The 17,201-nt window shown below is 35.2% G+C and overlaps 1 protein-coding gene across 1 annotated transcript in view; it reads right to left on the bottom strand.

Annotated features, from left to right (window-relative positions):
* Positions 1 to 27: 27 nt before the first annotated feature.
* Positions 28 to 17,201, bottom strand: part of LOC149802213 (uncharacterized) — a 30,358-nt gene continuing 13,184 nt past the window's right edge. The window contains exons 4-10 of the mRNA XM_089956626.1: positions 14,858 to 15,050; positions 13,456 to 13,793; positions 12,354 to 12,495; positions 11,479 to 11,697; positions 10,595 to 10,813; positions 3,529 to 3,771; positions 28 to 2,211 (exon numbers count right to left, since the gene is read on the bottom strand). Of these exons, the coding sequence (XP_089812752.1) occupies positions 1,592 to 2,211; positions 3,529 to 3,771; positions 10,595 to 10,813; positions 11,479 to 11,697; positions 12,354 to 12,495; positions 13,456 to 13,793; positions 14,858 to 15,050 (1,974 nt within the window). The 3' untranslated portion in view covers positions 28 to 1,591. The remainder of the gene's footprint in view (positions 2,212 to 3,528; positions 3,772 to 10,594; positions 10,814 to 11,478; positions 11,698 to 12,353; positions 12,496 to 13,455; positions 13,794 to 14,857; positions 15,051 to 17,201) is intronic.

Raw genomic sequence — 17,201 nt, 5'->3', positions numbered from 1 at the left:
AGTTTTATATTCCATATAAAATTAAAGAATACTGAAATTTTCTTTGGCTGTATAGCTTGCCACTGATATGAAGTTATTAAACCATTACGAATGTTTTGACCTAATATATTTATATCCTGACTGTCAAGAAATACATTGTATTTGATACTAGTATTTATGTACTAAACTCGATAATTGATATTGCCAACATGTCTTGCTATACAATAATAGTAGGTGATTCATATGAAACCATATTGAAACAAAATATCATATTTTCGATGTCATTGTATTTCGGACAAAAAATATAACCAGCCCAATCCTACTGAAAGAATGTTTGAATAAAATGTTTTAATTAGTACATTGTCATACTCCACACTGGGCTATCTCCATCTGCAGTAATAATACCACTCCTCACAGAGGGTTACCTCCATCTGCAATGATAATACCACTCCTCACAGCGGGCTACCTCCATCTACAAGAATAATACCACTCCTCACAGCGGGCTACCTCCATCTGCAAGGATAATACCACTCCTCACAGCGGACTAACTCCATCTGCAAGGATAATACCACTCCTCACAGCGGACTAACTCCATCTGCAAGGATAATACCACTCATCACAGCGGACTAACTCCATCTGCAAGACTAATACCACTCCTCACAGCGGACTACCTCCATCTGCAAGGATAATACCACTCCTCACAGCGGACTAACTCCATCTGCAAGGATAATACCACTCCTCACAGCGGACTAACTCCATCTGAAAGAATAATACCACTCCTCACAGTGATCTACCTCCATCTGCAATGATAATACCACTCCTCACAGCGGACTAACTCAATCTGCAAGGCTAATACCACTCCCCACAGTGGGCTACCTCCATATGCAAGGATTTTACCATTCCTCACAGTGGGCTACCTCCATATGCAAGGATTTTACCATTCCTCACAGTGGGCTACCTCCATATGCAAGAATAATATAACTCCTCACTGTGGGCTACCTCCATCTGCATGAATAATACCACTGCTTCAACACTGGAAATCTGGTGGTACAATGCCATTTGGTGGAAATTGTACGCTTTGAAACTCCCTCTTGATCAATATATACTGCATTATCTGCAATCATTTCTCTACAATGTCTTTAGTACATTATGTGAATATTTTATCAATATGTTGGAGGAAAAAATTCAGAAAGTTTTTATGCGACACGGAACCCACAACATGCATGGTGGTATACAGCGCATTTGAGCCAATCTTGCGTAGTCTGGTTTTATTCATCTTTTTGATTATATTTCAATCTGAGATTAGAAACGGAGGGTATGATCAAGTCTATGTACTCCTGCTTTAAATGTGCAGAGACGATAGACCAAGATTTACATGACCCGGTTGGGGGGAGGGGTCAAAATAGCCGTAAGGAAGCAATAAATTTTGAAAGAGCACCATATGCAAGAAGCATGCTGAATTTTATGTTCTGAATTACCATACCGTGTGTGCAAACAGTCTAGACATGGACGATCTTATCTCAATTTTTTATTCAAGGCTTATGTGCGTGTCTTCATAAATACACAATAGTGCATAAAAGTTACGTATGAATAAACTATGAAAAGGTGGGCTTCAGATACAGCCATAAAAACTGTAAATCGATAAAGCAAAATATTGAATATAAAATAAATGAGGATATATTGTATAAAACGTTAACGCTTGGGACTTAGCAGTTGAAGTGTGAGACGTTTCTGTTGACTGTGGAACAGTTGAAATGTGAGAAGTTCCTGTTGGTGGATAAGGAATAAATGGCACATATGGAAATTTAGTTCGGACACTGTGAAATAAATTGCTAAAGGTAGAGGTCTTAAGAAAAAACGCAGGAGGTTTCCCGATCTCTGAGGGTACCGTAAAATGTCCAGGACCTTGAAATTCTTCTCCATTCCAAATATATACCCAGACGGAACTGTCGTTCGGAAGATACACATTCATGGTGCTGACATTAGTGGCAATTACCGGAGCTACAAGTACGTCTCGTCCAAACATATATTGGTAGGTGGTACTCCATGCAATAGGGTCATCAGGGTACGCGAGAAACAATGGCTGTTGCACAGGAATCCCTTGCTCGCTATTGTTCTTAACTAATAATTTTGTATAGTTTGAAATGTGCACATAAATCTGCGCCAGTCGGCCAAACGCGCTTTGAATTTCAGGAAATGAATAAAACTGTGTGTTCGCCTGGGGCTGATTACCTGGAAAGGAAGAATTGCATGAACATAGAATCTTCAGCTGTACTTTGACTAGCATGGGTTACTATGTTACGGAATGCCAGTTTGGGCCTAAAGAGAAAACGAAGTGAAATGTAAAGGAGATGCCTAACATGTTATGGGCGCAATGAGATGCTGCAACTGTTGACAACAGTAAAATAAAATATATACTTCAAAGAAAGTAATTTAATTTACAACTCTGCGGCATAGGAAAGTAACACATGCATCATTTAAGAAGAACGTTTTTAGAATAACGCCAAATGTTTTTGACGTCATGCACATTATGATATCATGATATCGATGATATCAACAATATTTCAGAATGGGATCAAATCCTATCTCCCTAATGTAAAAAAAAAAACAGGGTTGTAGATTTTGCCATTTTATCTCCAGACTAATATCTGTAAATTTTATATGCAGATACTGTATGGGCAGGTTTATGCAACTGTGACATTTACCAAAATGTTTTCCTTACTTTGACAAAAATGATGAAATAATAATAATAATAATAATAATAATAATAATAATAGTAATAATAAGCGAATTAGCAGAGTGCAAAATAATTCCCTGAAATATAAAACATCCGTTCTCTGATCCCCACTACCGCCATTCCAGGAATGAGACTGTTCTCCCAAAATAACCAAAGTTAGAAATATAGTTATTTCAAGTCAATTTGAAAAATACCAAATTTATCTGCCGAAACTATACCAACTCAAAATTTAAACAAATTTTCCTGAGTATGATCAGTTGTTTGCAGTGCTTGGACGTTTCAGTTACATAACTGGATTTAATTAAAATTACTAACTGTTGAGAATTAAATACGTGACATCATCTATTTTGTTGTATTTACCTGGATGTGTTTACTGTTATTCCGTAGAAGCTTTCCTCTGCTTGTACCAGCAGTTGTATGCCAATGGCATTACAAAATAATTTGAAAGGCAGTAATTTGGCAACAAACTTAAACGAATCGTCACGTGCTTTTCGATTCATTGTTTAAATTTAGCTTGCCACATACCACCTTACCATATACCAAGATGAAAAGCATTTACCCAAAATATAAATTTATTAAGCAACCAACCATTTGTGACAATTTCAGTATTTTAAGAAACCACGGTTACTTAATAAACTGATGGGTCTACTTAGATATTATTCCATTTAAGCAAGAAGTGTGCTTTAAGATATATTTTACTTAGAAATCTATTTTGGAAGAACATTCTAGCTGCGTGATTTGATTCCATCAAAAGGAAAATCCCATCAATTCTTTCGATCTACGAACAAAGTAAAAACAATACGAATATTCACCTTCGTGTGACCTGAACATTGGCGTGAAGATGGCCGCTTCTGCGGAGCGCAGGAGAAGTTCTGGCGACCTTCTGAGTCCCAGTGCTCCGAACGTCGTGTAGCCGCCGATGTCAAAGTGTGTTACACCGATGCCGCTCATCCCCATTGACAGCGCTGCAGGTATGACGGAGGGAAGGCCATCGGCATACGTGAAGTCAACGTCCTGATCACCAGCCCACATCAACGTTGAGTATTTATGTGTACCTGAAATGAATTTATAGAGTTTCTTCTGTAGTGAAATTACTGAGAGACTTTGACCACATTGAAATTTCAAATTTCACGAGTTTTGTTCTCGTGGCCACCGTAAATAGACAAAAACGTAGAGAAATTAAAATTAGCTCTCTCTCTTAATAATTTCACTACCACTACTGGACCACTCAGACTTCATTTATTCACAAAAATACTGGATAAGACGGAGTGAAATAAGACTTACAATAGCGTTCGAAAGGATTTTACTGGTAAATTAATGTTACATAGTGACCATGGCAGAGAACTTACTTGAATCCTAAAATAAAGAGCCGCACTTGATGTTTTGAAAACTCATCAAACTGACTAATTAAAGAGAATATGTTCAAGAACCATTCTACTATGATATTTAAATGTTGTTATCACTTCGTGTGGTCAGCTGGTATGCCAGTGTTCGGGTAATTACAGTATGAATAGTCTGTGGTTCTGTTCTTGCCGGAAGTAATAAAAACTTCTGTATAAATTGAGCACAATTGTTCTATCTCTAGTCAGTTAGGAATATAATATCAAATCGGTGCAAAGGTTTGGCTTGACTTTACGAATATTACACGGCATGTAAAAACTGGTACATATTGAATATATCGGGAACAGCTTCTGGCATCTTTCCATAAAAAATGGCCAAGGCTGTACCACACAAGAAACCTTTGCCAACTGGGGAACCTTTATCAAAATTAGAAATATTTACAACAAAAGAAATGGTTGCAGACATACATATTTTACAGACATCTTTTCAAAGACTTTATGTCTAGTTGTGTTTCTAAAACTTTCTATTTTAAATACTTTAGCGCAAAGATACGACAAACATATGCAAACGATCTATCCGATATTTGCAAATGAAAGGCTTGTTGGGAGAGAACCTCCAAATGTCCACATGCCGTCTTAGCGAGGTCAGCACGAACAGCACGACACAGCAAAAACTGCATGTCTTCGTTTAGGCTATCTCTTCCTTTGGCTGCATGTTCAATGACAGCCTATTTTGTATCTTAAGAAGAAGCGATGAGTTTGTATACGGATCATTTGACCGTAGAAAAACTAGAGGAATACTTTTGGAAGGGAAAGCACAGGTCAAAGTCAACTTCGATTTGGTCATCAAGGTTTCCTAAACTCGAGTTCACTGATCACTTCGTTATGCATCAGCACACACACGACTTGCTGACAAATAGAAGAATATCTTTACAGCGAAAAGAGGCTGCGCAGATATATTTTAGCAAGAAAATGTATAGTACAAAATAACGTAGAAGCAGTATATAGGCAATAATGGGATTATATTCTCAAGCTAAATTATTTTCAATAAATCAATTGCCATGTGTTATAACCTTTGTATTTGACAAACATCAGAGGTAACGCCACCAGAACCGACCTGATAATGTTTTGTTGTCCAAGATTGGGGCATGCAACACTGGATTACCGTTAGCTATGGTTATTTCCTTGTTTACTGTTTGTTAGACGGTCTTAATTCGGTTTTAATCAAATTTAACAATTTTATCATATAAATCGATCGTATATTCTCTTGGGAAGCAGAAATGCTCAAATATTTGCTTTTGAACTATTGAATGTGACAAATGCTGGACACCCATATGCAATAACTCATTTGTAACCGTATTTACCCCCAGAACCAAACAGTCAGAAAATATTCCACCCGATAAAATGTCAGTAATAACATCAATGCTTGTAGACATCAATGCTTGTAGATTGCTTGTTTAGATCTGGTGTTATTCATCCAAATCCATGACTTATCATGTGTCCGTTATGTAATAATTCTACTACCGTATCGCGACAGCCTATACATCAACCCGTGGACTAATTCGTACCACTCGTAGGAAAGCGAATGACTGAGATCTCTCTTCTCGTTCGACCCATATTAAGCGCATTGGCAAAATATCTGAGGCAGATTGCAATCAACTCGATGCCACGTAAATATCACTTTCGTTCGACGTGCTTCCAATATCCCAACATTCGCTTCTAATTTAGAAAAATATTAGGATTTACCGAGCTCGTCTGCTACTCTTTCAAAATCCTCCGAAGATGATTCGGACCGTTTTCAATTTTTCGAGAGGAAAGGTCTTCACTTCATCCTACTAAATGCCATCTAATTCCTGCCAAAGTTATCAAAACAGAATAATGACACATAGCTGTAATAGCTGTATCAGACATATGGCTCAATGATTATGTAAATAAATGCAGAAATTGACATGGGTTGGCACTTTGTCATTCACCTTAACAGAAATTGAAAATATAGAAGCGTACGTACTCTAAAAATTTATTATTTTTAACTTGGCAAAATATACACACAGGAAACCTATAAGTTACATGACATATACTCTTCCATTTAAACCAAAACTGATTCTAATTGGCACGTTAATGCATCTCTAAATCATGTTTTTCATTCAAATTTAAAAGTCATTTGATTTTAAATTATATTAGACTGGAAAAGTTACATTTTAAGTGATTTCAAAATGCGTTTTTCATCAATGGAAGTCAAATTTTGTTCAATAAATATTCAACTATGTTAAGATGTTAACATATTTTCTCTTTAATTAATTGTAGGGAATTGCAGTTTTTTAAATAAATTACTTCCATTATTTTCCCTGCAAATAATGCATTTATAACACTTAAGTCTGTCGACCCGTGTGGCAGAGTGGTCTAAGGCGGATATTTTTTTCTGCACTATCAAAACTGCATGTTCAAATTTGAACGGCATCAGGAAGTCATACGCTAATGTGATGAAGTTGCGAACGAAACAAGTTTACTTCATTTATACATTACTCCCGAATTAACCTGTACTCTAAGTATTTCATTAGCCCCGAATGAACATTGACTCTAAGTATTTCATTAGCAATCTCAGGATAATTATGAATAGTGTTTTCTATGCAGTTTGTAGAATTCATACGACATACAGCCTTGATGTTTGAGGAGAGAAATGCCAGCAATATTTTTGTGTTCCTCTGGCAAAACCTTTTGAACGTTATACATTGCCAACTTCTTCCAAATATTCCAACGGGATGAAACCTGCTCCTGGACTATATTTGTCATTAACTGACTGCGCAAGTGAAGCAGAAGTTATTGTATTGTATTGTAAATAAATATTATATAGCACATAATCCGGTGTTCCTACGTTTACCACTTAGGAGCCCTCTGCAAGCGTTTTGCTAATCTGAAATCCCGTGAAATAGCCAAAGGGTATAACGGATCATGAGCATGTAAAACTTGAAAGTGTAATTGAACCATAAAAGTTATTTCCATTAGACATATACTGTATAGCTTCAGTACAATTAGTTTGTGCACTACACACTCCTGGCCGTACCTTTCTCAATTTGTCATTCAGGATGCCTTGTTCAGTCCTGTTTGTTAAAAGTAAACATAGAACTCAAGCTATTTATCATTGCACCATTGGTATCTTCATTCATCTTCACGTCAACGGGGACAAAAAACTTCGTTGTACAGTCAATATACTTGGACTTAGCTTTGGAATTGCTCTATGTAAACGTGACTCGGATTCGATAGGCGTCTATGCGATACAATGATATCTTGGTCTGATGTATTTACCTTCTTGCGGTATCCTTCACTGCTTAGGATTACCAAATGTCAACATCTTGCTATATATTTTGATAAAAGGTATACGGTATATTTGGCACAGTTACATGTAAAAATGTTGAAGATATTAAAAGACTGACTTGTAAACGACATAAAAAAACCAAAAAACAACACCATCGTAAGTACAAGTCTCATGTACCCATATTTTTGGGCCATTTAGACCACTTTAGTTTCCTCTTCAAACACATTGATGTTATAAATTGCGTATTTTATAATAGGTAATGCCCGGTTCTTTATGCCTATTTCCGTATAAAATTTGATTTTAACTGAATCTTGTTTTCATTTGTTTAATGTTCAATTCAAATTGGCTTGTCTGTTTGTTTTCATTTGCTCCGCGTTCAATTCAGATTTGCTTGTCTGGTTGTTTTTATCTGTTAAGTTGTTACCACTCTATGCTCTTAAATTAAGTTAAACAAAATAGCGAACACAAACAAGCTTAGTTTAAAAAATAAACAAATAAATATATTTCCCTAGAATAGAAATCGAAAATTTAACAAGAACTTAACAGTATTGTGAATTAAATTCCAAATAATTCTAAAAGTCCTATCACAGGTGCAAAAATATAGAGTGTTCCAAATGAATTCCAGTGGTGTTTTGAATAATTCCAGTCTTGAATGTGCTAATGCAACAATAGCCTATTATAATATGGCTAATACAACAATAGCCTATTATAATATGGTTAATGCAACAATAGCCTATTATAATATGGTTAATGCAACAATAGCCTATTATAATATGGTTAATGCAACAATAGCCTATTATAATATGGCTAATGTGCTAACAGTCTTGATGTATCACTATAGCATTGATGTGCTAACAGTCTTGATGTATCAAACTGATTTCATTGAAACATGCCCCATGAATTCACAGTAATCCCAAATTAGCGATTTATTCCGAAAGTATGAATGGACACTTTGTAATTCCAATGAATAATTTAAACAAATAAATCATCTCCAATTAAAACTGAACACAGCTAAAAGAATGATTCTACTTCAAACGTTAAGATAGTAATGATTAATTTTGATGCAAACAACCTTAATATAAAACATAAGACACAATAAGATGATCAGGATTAAGGTCAAACGTTCATTTCTAGAACCTTCCAAGTGATTAACAAAATAAGGTCAATTACACACTTTTTTTTAGTAAAGAACATGGCAACCATCAAGTAGACTAGAAATTCATGAGGGCAAAACCACTGTCTTGAATTCTAATTTGAGTAAACATGTTTGCCTGCAAATAATCTTAAAATGTAATCCACAAGCATAATCAAAATTTAGGAATGTAATATAGTGTTCACAAAGAGATGACATTAGTCACGCAATTTCCAAACTACTACCCTCAATTGTGGACTAAGATCAATTTGCACAATACAAAATAAATATACATATCACCGTGTTCATTCAATTTTTAATGTCTGTTTTCATTTGTTCCGTGTTTTAGCTCGTCCGTTTGTGTATGTGTGTTTCGTGTTTCATTCAATTTTTTTTATGTATGTCTTTTACATTGGTTTCGCTAGTAAATAAGTCAGTCGCACTACTTGATGCAATAATCCTTTTATTTATTTCATTTTTAATACAACTGTATGTTTTAAAAACTTTTGTTCCAAATCGTTTCAATATTTACTCCTTCATCTAATCTTTTGTTGAATTCTTCGGTACAACCCTGTACGAAACTGATCCACATACTCGAACATATCTGTTTTGGATCCTTCAACCCCAATGCGCAATTTGTAAAATTATTCGATCATTTCGATCTTATCACCCAAATCTGTAGTAGATAAATCGTACGATGCTTTCATCGCTTTTATCAATGCTTCATTGGCCTTTGTTTTGTATTTGTTGTATTGTAGATCTTGAATTATTTCTGTTACATCCCTTTCTGCATCAAATCTAATAGTGTGTGTGTGCGTGTGTGTGTGTGTGTGAGAGAGAGAGAGAGATGTTATCTTGTCGTTGAGCTAAATAACGTTTAGATGTTATCTTGTCGTTGAGCTAAATAATGTTTAGATGTTATCTTGTCGTTGAGCTATGTAATCTTTAAATGTTATCTTGTCGTTGAGCTATATAATATTTAGATGTTATTTTGTCGTTGAGCTATATACTTTTTTGGTGTTATCTTGTCGTTGAGCTATATATTTTTGATATTATCTTGCCGTTGAGCTATATAATTTTAGATGTTATCTTGTCGTTGAACTATATACTTTTTAGATGTTATCTTGTCGTTGAGCTATATAATGTTTTTGCAAAATTTATTAATTAGCCTTTTCATTTCTTTTTCAACTTTTAATTTCTTTGTGTTGCTTTCCTTAGCATGTGTTTCTGCTTATCCAATTCTCAACTGGTTATTAATATTATTGAACATCATGGATTTAATCTAGTCGTTGTTTTTGTCTAATTTCTCTACATAAACTAGCACCAAACCAACGTTGTTAATTATTTATCCATTAATGTAGACGCTTTTGTATTGTTCAACCTCAACATGGAACATATTGTCAAATTCTGAATATTTTAAATTTCTGTGTAAAGCGGCTTCTCTCGATAGATCGATCGATCGATGATTTCACAACTGCCATCTCCCAATTCGATTTTAAAGATCTTGCAGCTTATCAATAATATACTGACAGACATACCACATCTGAATTCCGACATAAATATTTTCCACTTTTGGTGTCCATATTACCCAGGCTACACTTTCTCTAATACAAGTCCTTAAAATCAATGTTATCCCCGACATATTTCCAGACACAACCTTCCTACTAATGACGCTATCATGTCACCTGCTGTGTTTAGAGCCGTTAATAGTAGGAAACAGAGTTAAACAAACAGTTATCCAGCATTATCTTTCCATATTGCATTCAAATTGTATATGGGGATTTAACATTTCTTATTTTTGTCTGAGGTTCAAAGGATAAATATGTATAGTGACAGATTTCATGTGCTTATATCATCTGTCTAATTTATAGATGCTGACTCTGTTAGGTAAACTTTCTTCGTGTTTTTTAATTTTATATCGAACTTCTTTACAAGGATATAGGATGGCATGTTTAAAAAGCACACAGTTCAGCACTATTATCAATGTTAGCATGTCTTATGCAGTATGACCAGATGATCACAAAATCGAGCTTTGAAAATAAATACGCAGAAAAGCAAACAATAGATTAACTTGTACAAATTAAGTTCCAGACCTGAAAATCCAGCTCTCATCCAAAAGACGACGTCCCCTAACTTTCCGGATTCTTCTACAGCTTCCCTGTTAAGCTTAGCCCACAAAACTGGCCACGTGTTATGTAACACCTCTCCTGATTGGTTGTCGTAAAATTTGACGCCACTCGCAGGCAGATACTCCCCGAAATCCGCCATCCAGCCGGATATTCCCATTCCAATGAGGTTCGTCTTTATCAGACCTGTTTTTAAGTCAAGAAATAAACGTTCAAAGGCATTACAGAATATTTAGATGGAATAACAGGCCCATATTATTGTAGTGTTGCGGAATATGTGATCGCTTCAACAGTTAGATAATATATTATATAAAAAAAATTTACACAGTTGTAACTTCTGTGGAAAAAATATTTTTCATCGGATGGTAACGGTAAAACAACAGAAAAGCAAGAATCTTTATAAATCAAAAATAAAAATATTTATTTCAGGTTTTGCTAAGCGTTTTAAAAAAAATGCTCTTTGCCTCCACGTATACTGTGCTGCAATTACATACGCATTTAATTTAGTTTGGGTTAATGTTGTGGAATAACATAATTCCTCCATTTGTACCTAAGCTTTTTCCAGCTATGAACTATTCACAATAGTTTTAATACTTTTCTACGAAAGTCTTCAAAGTATATAGTCATGTGAAAAACCTCCCCGTGGAAAGAGTAGCTGCAAACAAGACTAGGATAAATGTATTTATTTGGTACGTAAGAATATACATATTACATAAGTATGAGCCTACCTTTGCAAATACATACATACGTACATGCGTACGTACGTGGTGCATACATACATACATACACTATGGTGCAGTCATTTGTCAATATTTATTCATATATAAATATAAAGCAAATCTAAAATTAACCTTTGTACCACTTATACGATGCTGGATTCGTAAAATCTACAGTTGCACAATAGAATTCTCCAAAGTCGGAGATATAAGGCTGGCCAGAAGCATTCATCACGAAGTAGCCCTTGTCTTTCACGCCCTGAAAGATACTGCCTTCGATGTTCAGGTAAGGGTTGATATAAGCCAACACTCTGATGCCTTGTTTCTTTAAATCATCTATTGTGCTGTTCAGTTCTGATGCATATGTAATGGAATAACATATATGTCTTATTATTTCAATCAATCAATCAATCAATGCAAGATGAAATCAATCAATCAATATGTGCGTCGGAGAGAGTCGGTGCGTCAATCAAACAAAAACGAGAACGAGGAAACTGAAAAGAAAACAAAGGGAAACCTATTAAAATAATTGTGTGATATATGTTGCTTGGCTTTACATTACCACTGTTTCTGTGCTCTGTTCGTTTGAAAACATAATGAAATTATTTAATTTAGTTTTCGTTATTCTTGACAATGGCCATCCACCCCCACCCCCACCCCCCAAAAAAATAATTATTAAATGTACAATTCCAAGAGTTGGGGTCTTTATTTTACGTTGAAAATTACATGTTCTCATTTACATTGCCTAGTTATAATATGAAAATATCAAATATAAAAAAGAAATTCGTAAACGTATTTCCTTCATTTCTAATTAGTGTTCTAATTAGTGTTCGAGAATTTAAAGATTTCTTAACGTGTTTCCGAAATCTGCGAACAATTTTCTTTGCTGAAATGATAAAAATAGACATATACAGACGTGGCTGCGTGCTGAGGTTTTGCAGTATTAGTAACATATAAAATGATTCGTGTGAATAATAACGGTAAATAATAACAGCAAACTTTCAGATTACCCGGATAGTGAGTGCTGTTCCATTGCCAATTCCAAAACAGCCGAGATCCAAACGATGTTTGAAGAACTCCCGCCCAATCCTGTATCCATAACCCGCTTACAGGAACTTTACTTTTCTGTGCGCTTTGCAGTCGCTCTAGCATCTGTTACGAATGAAATTACGCAATGCATTTTAACTGAAGGACCAGAAATATCAATTTCCACAAGGTTACTGCTTTGTGCTGCAGGATGGGAAGACGGGAAAAATTAGACGCCTAAACATATTGTAATATGCATGGCTTTTTTAATCTTTTCCACGTTAAAGGGATGGTGCATATCGTTAGTAGTTCTTAGATCATGCAATTTAATTTGCAAAAGTAAGCATGCGCGCTAGTTCTTTATGGAAATTAATACTCAAGTCATTTTACCACGAACAATTGTCATTTGTTGACTTGACGTTGAGAAGATGCAGTCAGTTTCAAAATGTCTCGATGGTTATTGCACTAATCATTGTGACTTAAGTATTTTTTTTAAACTTCAGGGCTTGTGACAATGATTGGAAGGGAATATTATAATGTACCACTTATTATTCTTTTAAATCTATGTTGCAAATTTAGTATATTATTTTCTCAGAGTCATACCAAAGACTTACAAAAATGGTGCTAACAGCTGCCTCGTTTGGCGCTCAGCATTAAGAGTTACTATTAGGACTGGTCGGCCTGGTGCCAGGATAACGTGACTGGGTGGGAGATCATGCTACATGTTTGCGGCATGATGCCCCAGTGCTAGACACCACTATAAACTGCCACACTGCAGAAATCGTAGCGATATGACTGAAAAATTGTTAAAGCTACGTTAAAAATCCTGATCTCTCTCTCTCTCTCTCTCTCTCACACACACACACACACACACACACACACACACATGCAATTTACCTTGAGTGCTACCAAGTACCGACAGCATCCATTGTGCGTATCGGTGATTTATGTGATCTGATCTACATTCAAACCAGTGAACTTATATTTCTATGCGTTTTTAGTTTTCTGGTTAGTTTATTATTATTCAATTGATAGACGAAATTTTAAAATGACTTTTGCATGACCATGTAAGAGTCAAACGCTTACAACAGCGGTGCCACCCTGTACTCCCAATATGGCGCCAGTGTAGATCCATTCTGGTAACTCGTGCTGTCTTCCTAAGAATGAAGCTAGCTTCTGAACCAGTCCCAAAGGCGTGGGATCAGTGTTGAAATAAAACCTATCGACTTTACCGGATACAAATATTTCATGGAATTGAGGATGATCAAACGCTAGTACGGCGTAGTTGCTTCCGCTGTAATGACAGTAGTAGAGGCGGGAACTATGGAATGTCGGCTGCGGGTAGTACGTAGTGTGGTAGTCTCCGCCACTCTGTTGCTTATTAGAGTAAAATGTGACTAATTCACTGGCATTTCTTCCTACTCCTGAAATGAGTAACTAAGGCTGGGCATATTTCTAAACATTAGCGCAAATCACGGTAACCTTTTCCAGGATAACAAGTAAAACCTAGCTGATTTCTGATCGCTAAATTCTCTTAATTTGCAGCTGAATAGCGAGGCAATAAGAGAACAGTTTTCATGAAAATAAGAAAAATAGAGTAAATGTATCCATAACAAGATGTGTGTATGTATGTATGCATGTATGTATGTATGTATGTATATATATATATATATATATATATATATATATATATATATATATATATATATATATATATATATATATATATATATATATATATATATATATATATATATATATATATATATATATATGAATTAAACACCATCTATTAAATCATGAAAAGGTATGCTTACAAAGTGCAACTTCAGTTGGATTTGGTTTAACTTTGAATGTCCGCAAAATATATCAAATAATATGCACAAACATTTCAATAAATTATACGGCATAAACGGGATGAAAAGTGAACTTTTTATATGTATAGAAAAAGTAATATTGAAAGAAACTTTACAGTTCCAATATACTCCCTACATGTAGTTTTCAGTATACTAATGAATGGTTTAATTTGAACTTATCTCACTCGTTGTTTATAAAGCGTTTGATAACTCATGCAAGTGTTGCTAAAATGTGTGTGCACAGGAGCCTTGAAAATGAATACACAGTATTGAACTATAAAAAAGGGATTAAGCCTCAAGAAAATGTAAGATATCTTTAGTCATTTTAGAACAACATGTTTTCCCTAGAACTTAATACTGCTCACTTACAGAACAACATGTTTTCCCTAGAACTTAACACTGCTCACTTTCAGTCGCATGTATGACTAAATCTGCTGTTTTGCTGATTGTGACAGTAGCTAAAAGTCTGAGATTGGGTAACTTTGTGATTAAAACAAACATAACAAGCAGAATCGTTCATGCAATATCTGAGGCCGAACGGCATAATGGACTTCGATAAGTACTTAATTCACCATTACGTCTCGCATTTTGCGTATCACAGAGGAGACTGAAATATATTCTTGAGGTATTACCTTGCTCTCTAGTCCATATTGGAAAGGTTTTGCCTCTGAGGTTGAAATAAGAATATTGTTCTCCGCCACCAAACACCTTCTCGTTGCTTTCAGCTTTTATCCGTATCCACATTCGGCCGTAGTGACTGGTGCCCGTATCATTAAAATCTACCACGAGCGGATGATTATCGGTGGTTTGAAGGGACATTGTAACCTATAATAATAATAATAATAATAATAGAAAGATGGTCGATGGAAGTCGAGAGGGGTTCAAGATAAGACACTGTGATCAATACAGTGGATTGCAATATACCAGTGTTGTCGGGGGTACTAATCCAGATATGAATAAGCTTAATATTTGCTTCAGGCACAACTAGAAAAGAAAACTGAAGTAGAAAGAAATATTTAAATGTCATTTGATATTAAGTCGACGCTGAAAAATATGCAGTATAAGTCTGAGGTTAACTGGGATCTCAGATGATTAAGAAATGAAAAGCAGAGATCAAAGATGATAGAGGAAAGAGAAACGATAATACGGGGGTAAAAAGGAACAAAAGTGAAAATATGTTTGTAAGACATTTTCAGAACAATACTGATCTACAAGTAAACAATGAAAAAGAGAACATTTGGGTCCCAGGATGTAAAAATAACTCAGTGAAGTGGACATTCTACTCAAGAAGTGACAATTCTTTTACCTGCGCTAAGCTAATGCAGACCGATAAACTTGGAAATAAACTCATTGATGTGCGTTGAAGATAATCGGAAACAGAAACGTAAATTGCAACACAGAGATTTCGTTCAGAAAGTAAAGAGCTCGGCTGCTGGAGAGCTGAAAGCACAGAACAGAGAATTTGAGAAACATTGTTTTTAGCTTGTAAGCACTCATCGGAGAAGAAGCATTCCATATGTTAAACCGAAAATTTACGAAGGAGAAACAACTCGAGCAGAATAAAATAAAAAAGAAGAACGACAAAACTTCAGCAATTAGAACGAAATTGGCAACAAATTAATCTTACATATATGACGACAGATTGAACAGATTGCATTGTCTCAGATATTATTAATATAACATTGTTTTCAAATACTCGCTGTAAATGAATGTTCTTAAGTCTGATTTTAGGTCAACTTGAGCCATATTCATTCACGAGTCAATGCCCTGCCCAAACAGTACATTGTGACCGGTCTTCTGTTCATGCATGTAGTAAACGTTCATCAGGTATATACAGGTTATCAGCACAGTAATTTTATCTGGGTGTTTGTATACCATCTAGTTTGATAACAGAGACATGATGCAAACACCTAGATCAAGGTTCTGTACGGGTGGTGTGTTTATGATATACCCATAACAATTATTTCATTAATAGGCACCATTTTATATTGTTTTTTTTTTTACTTTAATTTCATCCATCTACTACAATCACACCGTTGTTAGCAGACGTCGTCCTTGACAGCGAGGAATCTGTATAAAATGCGCATCAGATTAAATACGCGTAAACTAGTTTTTACTATTAGCTCTTTACGTATGGATAGGTAATAAATGTATGTATAAATGATCAGACAGCCATATTCTCTCTCCTTCTCTCTCTCTCTCTCTCTCTCTCTCTCTCTCTCTCTCTCACACACACACACACACACACACACACACACACACACATATCTTACATTTCTGAAACAGAAAGAAGAATTTCCAATTATTTGCAGATGTCGCCTAGTATGTCAGCTAATTTTATTTCATACAAGCGTGGTTGATGTTTGAATAACTTTTAGTTAATGTTTCATTTTTATGGTATAGTCATATATATTGCAGGTCATTGTCTGATGTGATATTTGTAATGTAAACAATTCTAAATAATATTGTCACGTATTCCGAACGCTGGCGATCTTAAGGTAAATTATTCCTATACAATGTTCGCTATATGTTTCCCAGTTCTGCTTGGCTGAGATATATATTCTACATTTTCAGTACATACATTTCTTTTCAGTTATATTTCCAATGCTACTTAACATAGATCGCAAGACAATATTTGTTTATCTGTAAATCGATGTTTTGTAATTTCATGTACGTGTGTCTTAGTTGTACACATTAAATGAACAAATGAATGTCATGAACCCATGCTAAGCACTTAGTATTGGGGCATTTTCAATATCAACCGTGAAAACTGCAAAAGAGGATTCTCTGGCAAAAACATTCCATGTTTATTGAGAGAAAAAACAAGAATTAAGAACAGCAAACTATGACAGAAAGATATACAGATATAGAATACTACAGCCCAAAAGTTGTGTATCGAGACGGACTTGCAACCAACAAAGTGTGCGATTGAATCCTCCTATGGAGCCAGACAACATTAAGCGTGATTCAACAATG

The sequence above is a fragment of the Sinohyriopsis cumingii genome, chromosome 4, assembly GCF_028554795.1.
Source record: "Sinohyriopsis cumingii isolate HCF-2022 chromosome 4, ASM2855479v2, whole genome shotgun sequence".
NCBI lineage: Eukaryota > Metazoa > Mollusca > Bivalvia > Unionida > Unionidae > Sinohyriopsis > Sinohyriopsis cumingii.
The sequence above is the reverse complement of the archived record's forward strand: the minus strand, read 5'-3'. Positions and strand labels throughout refer to the sequence as shown.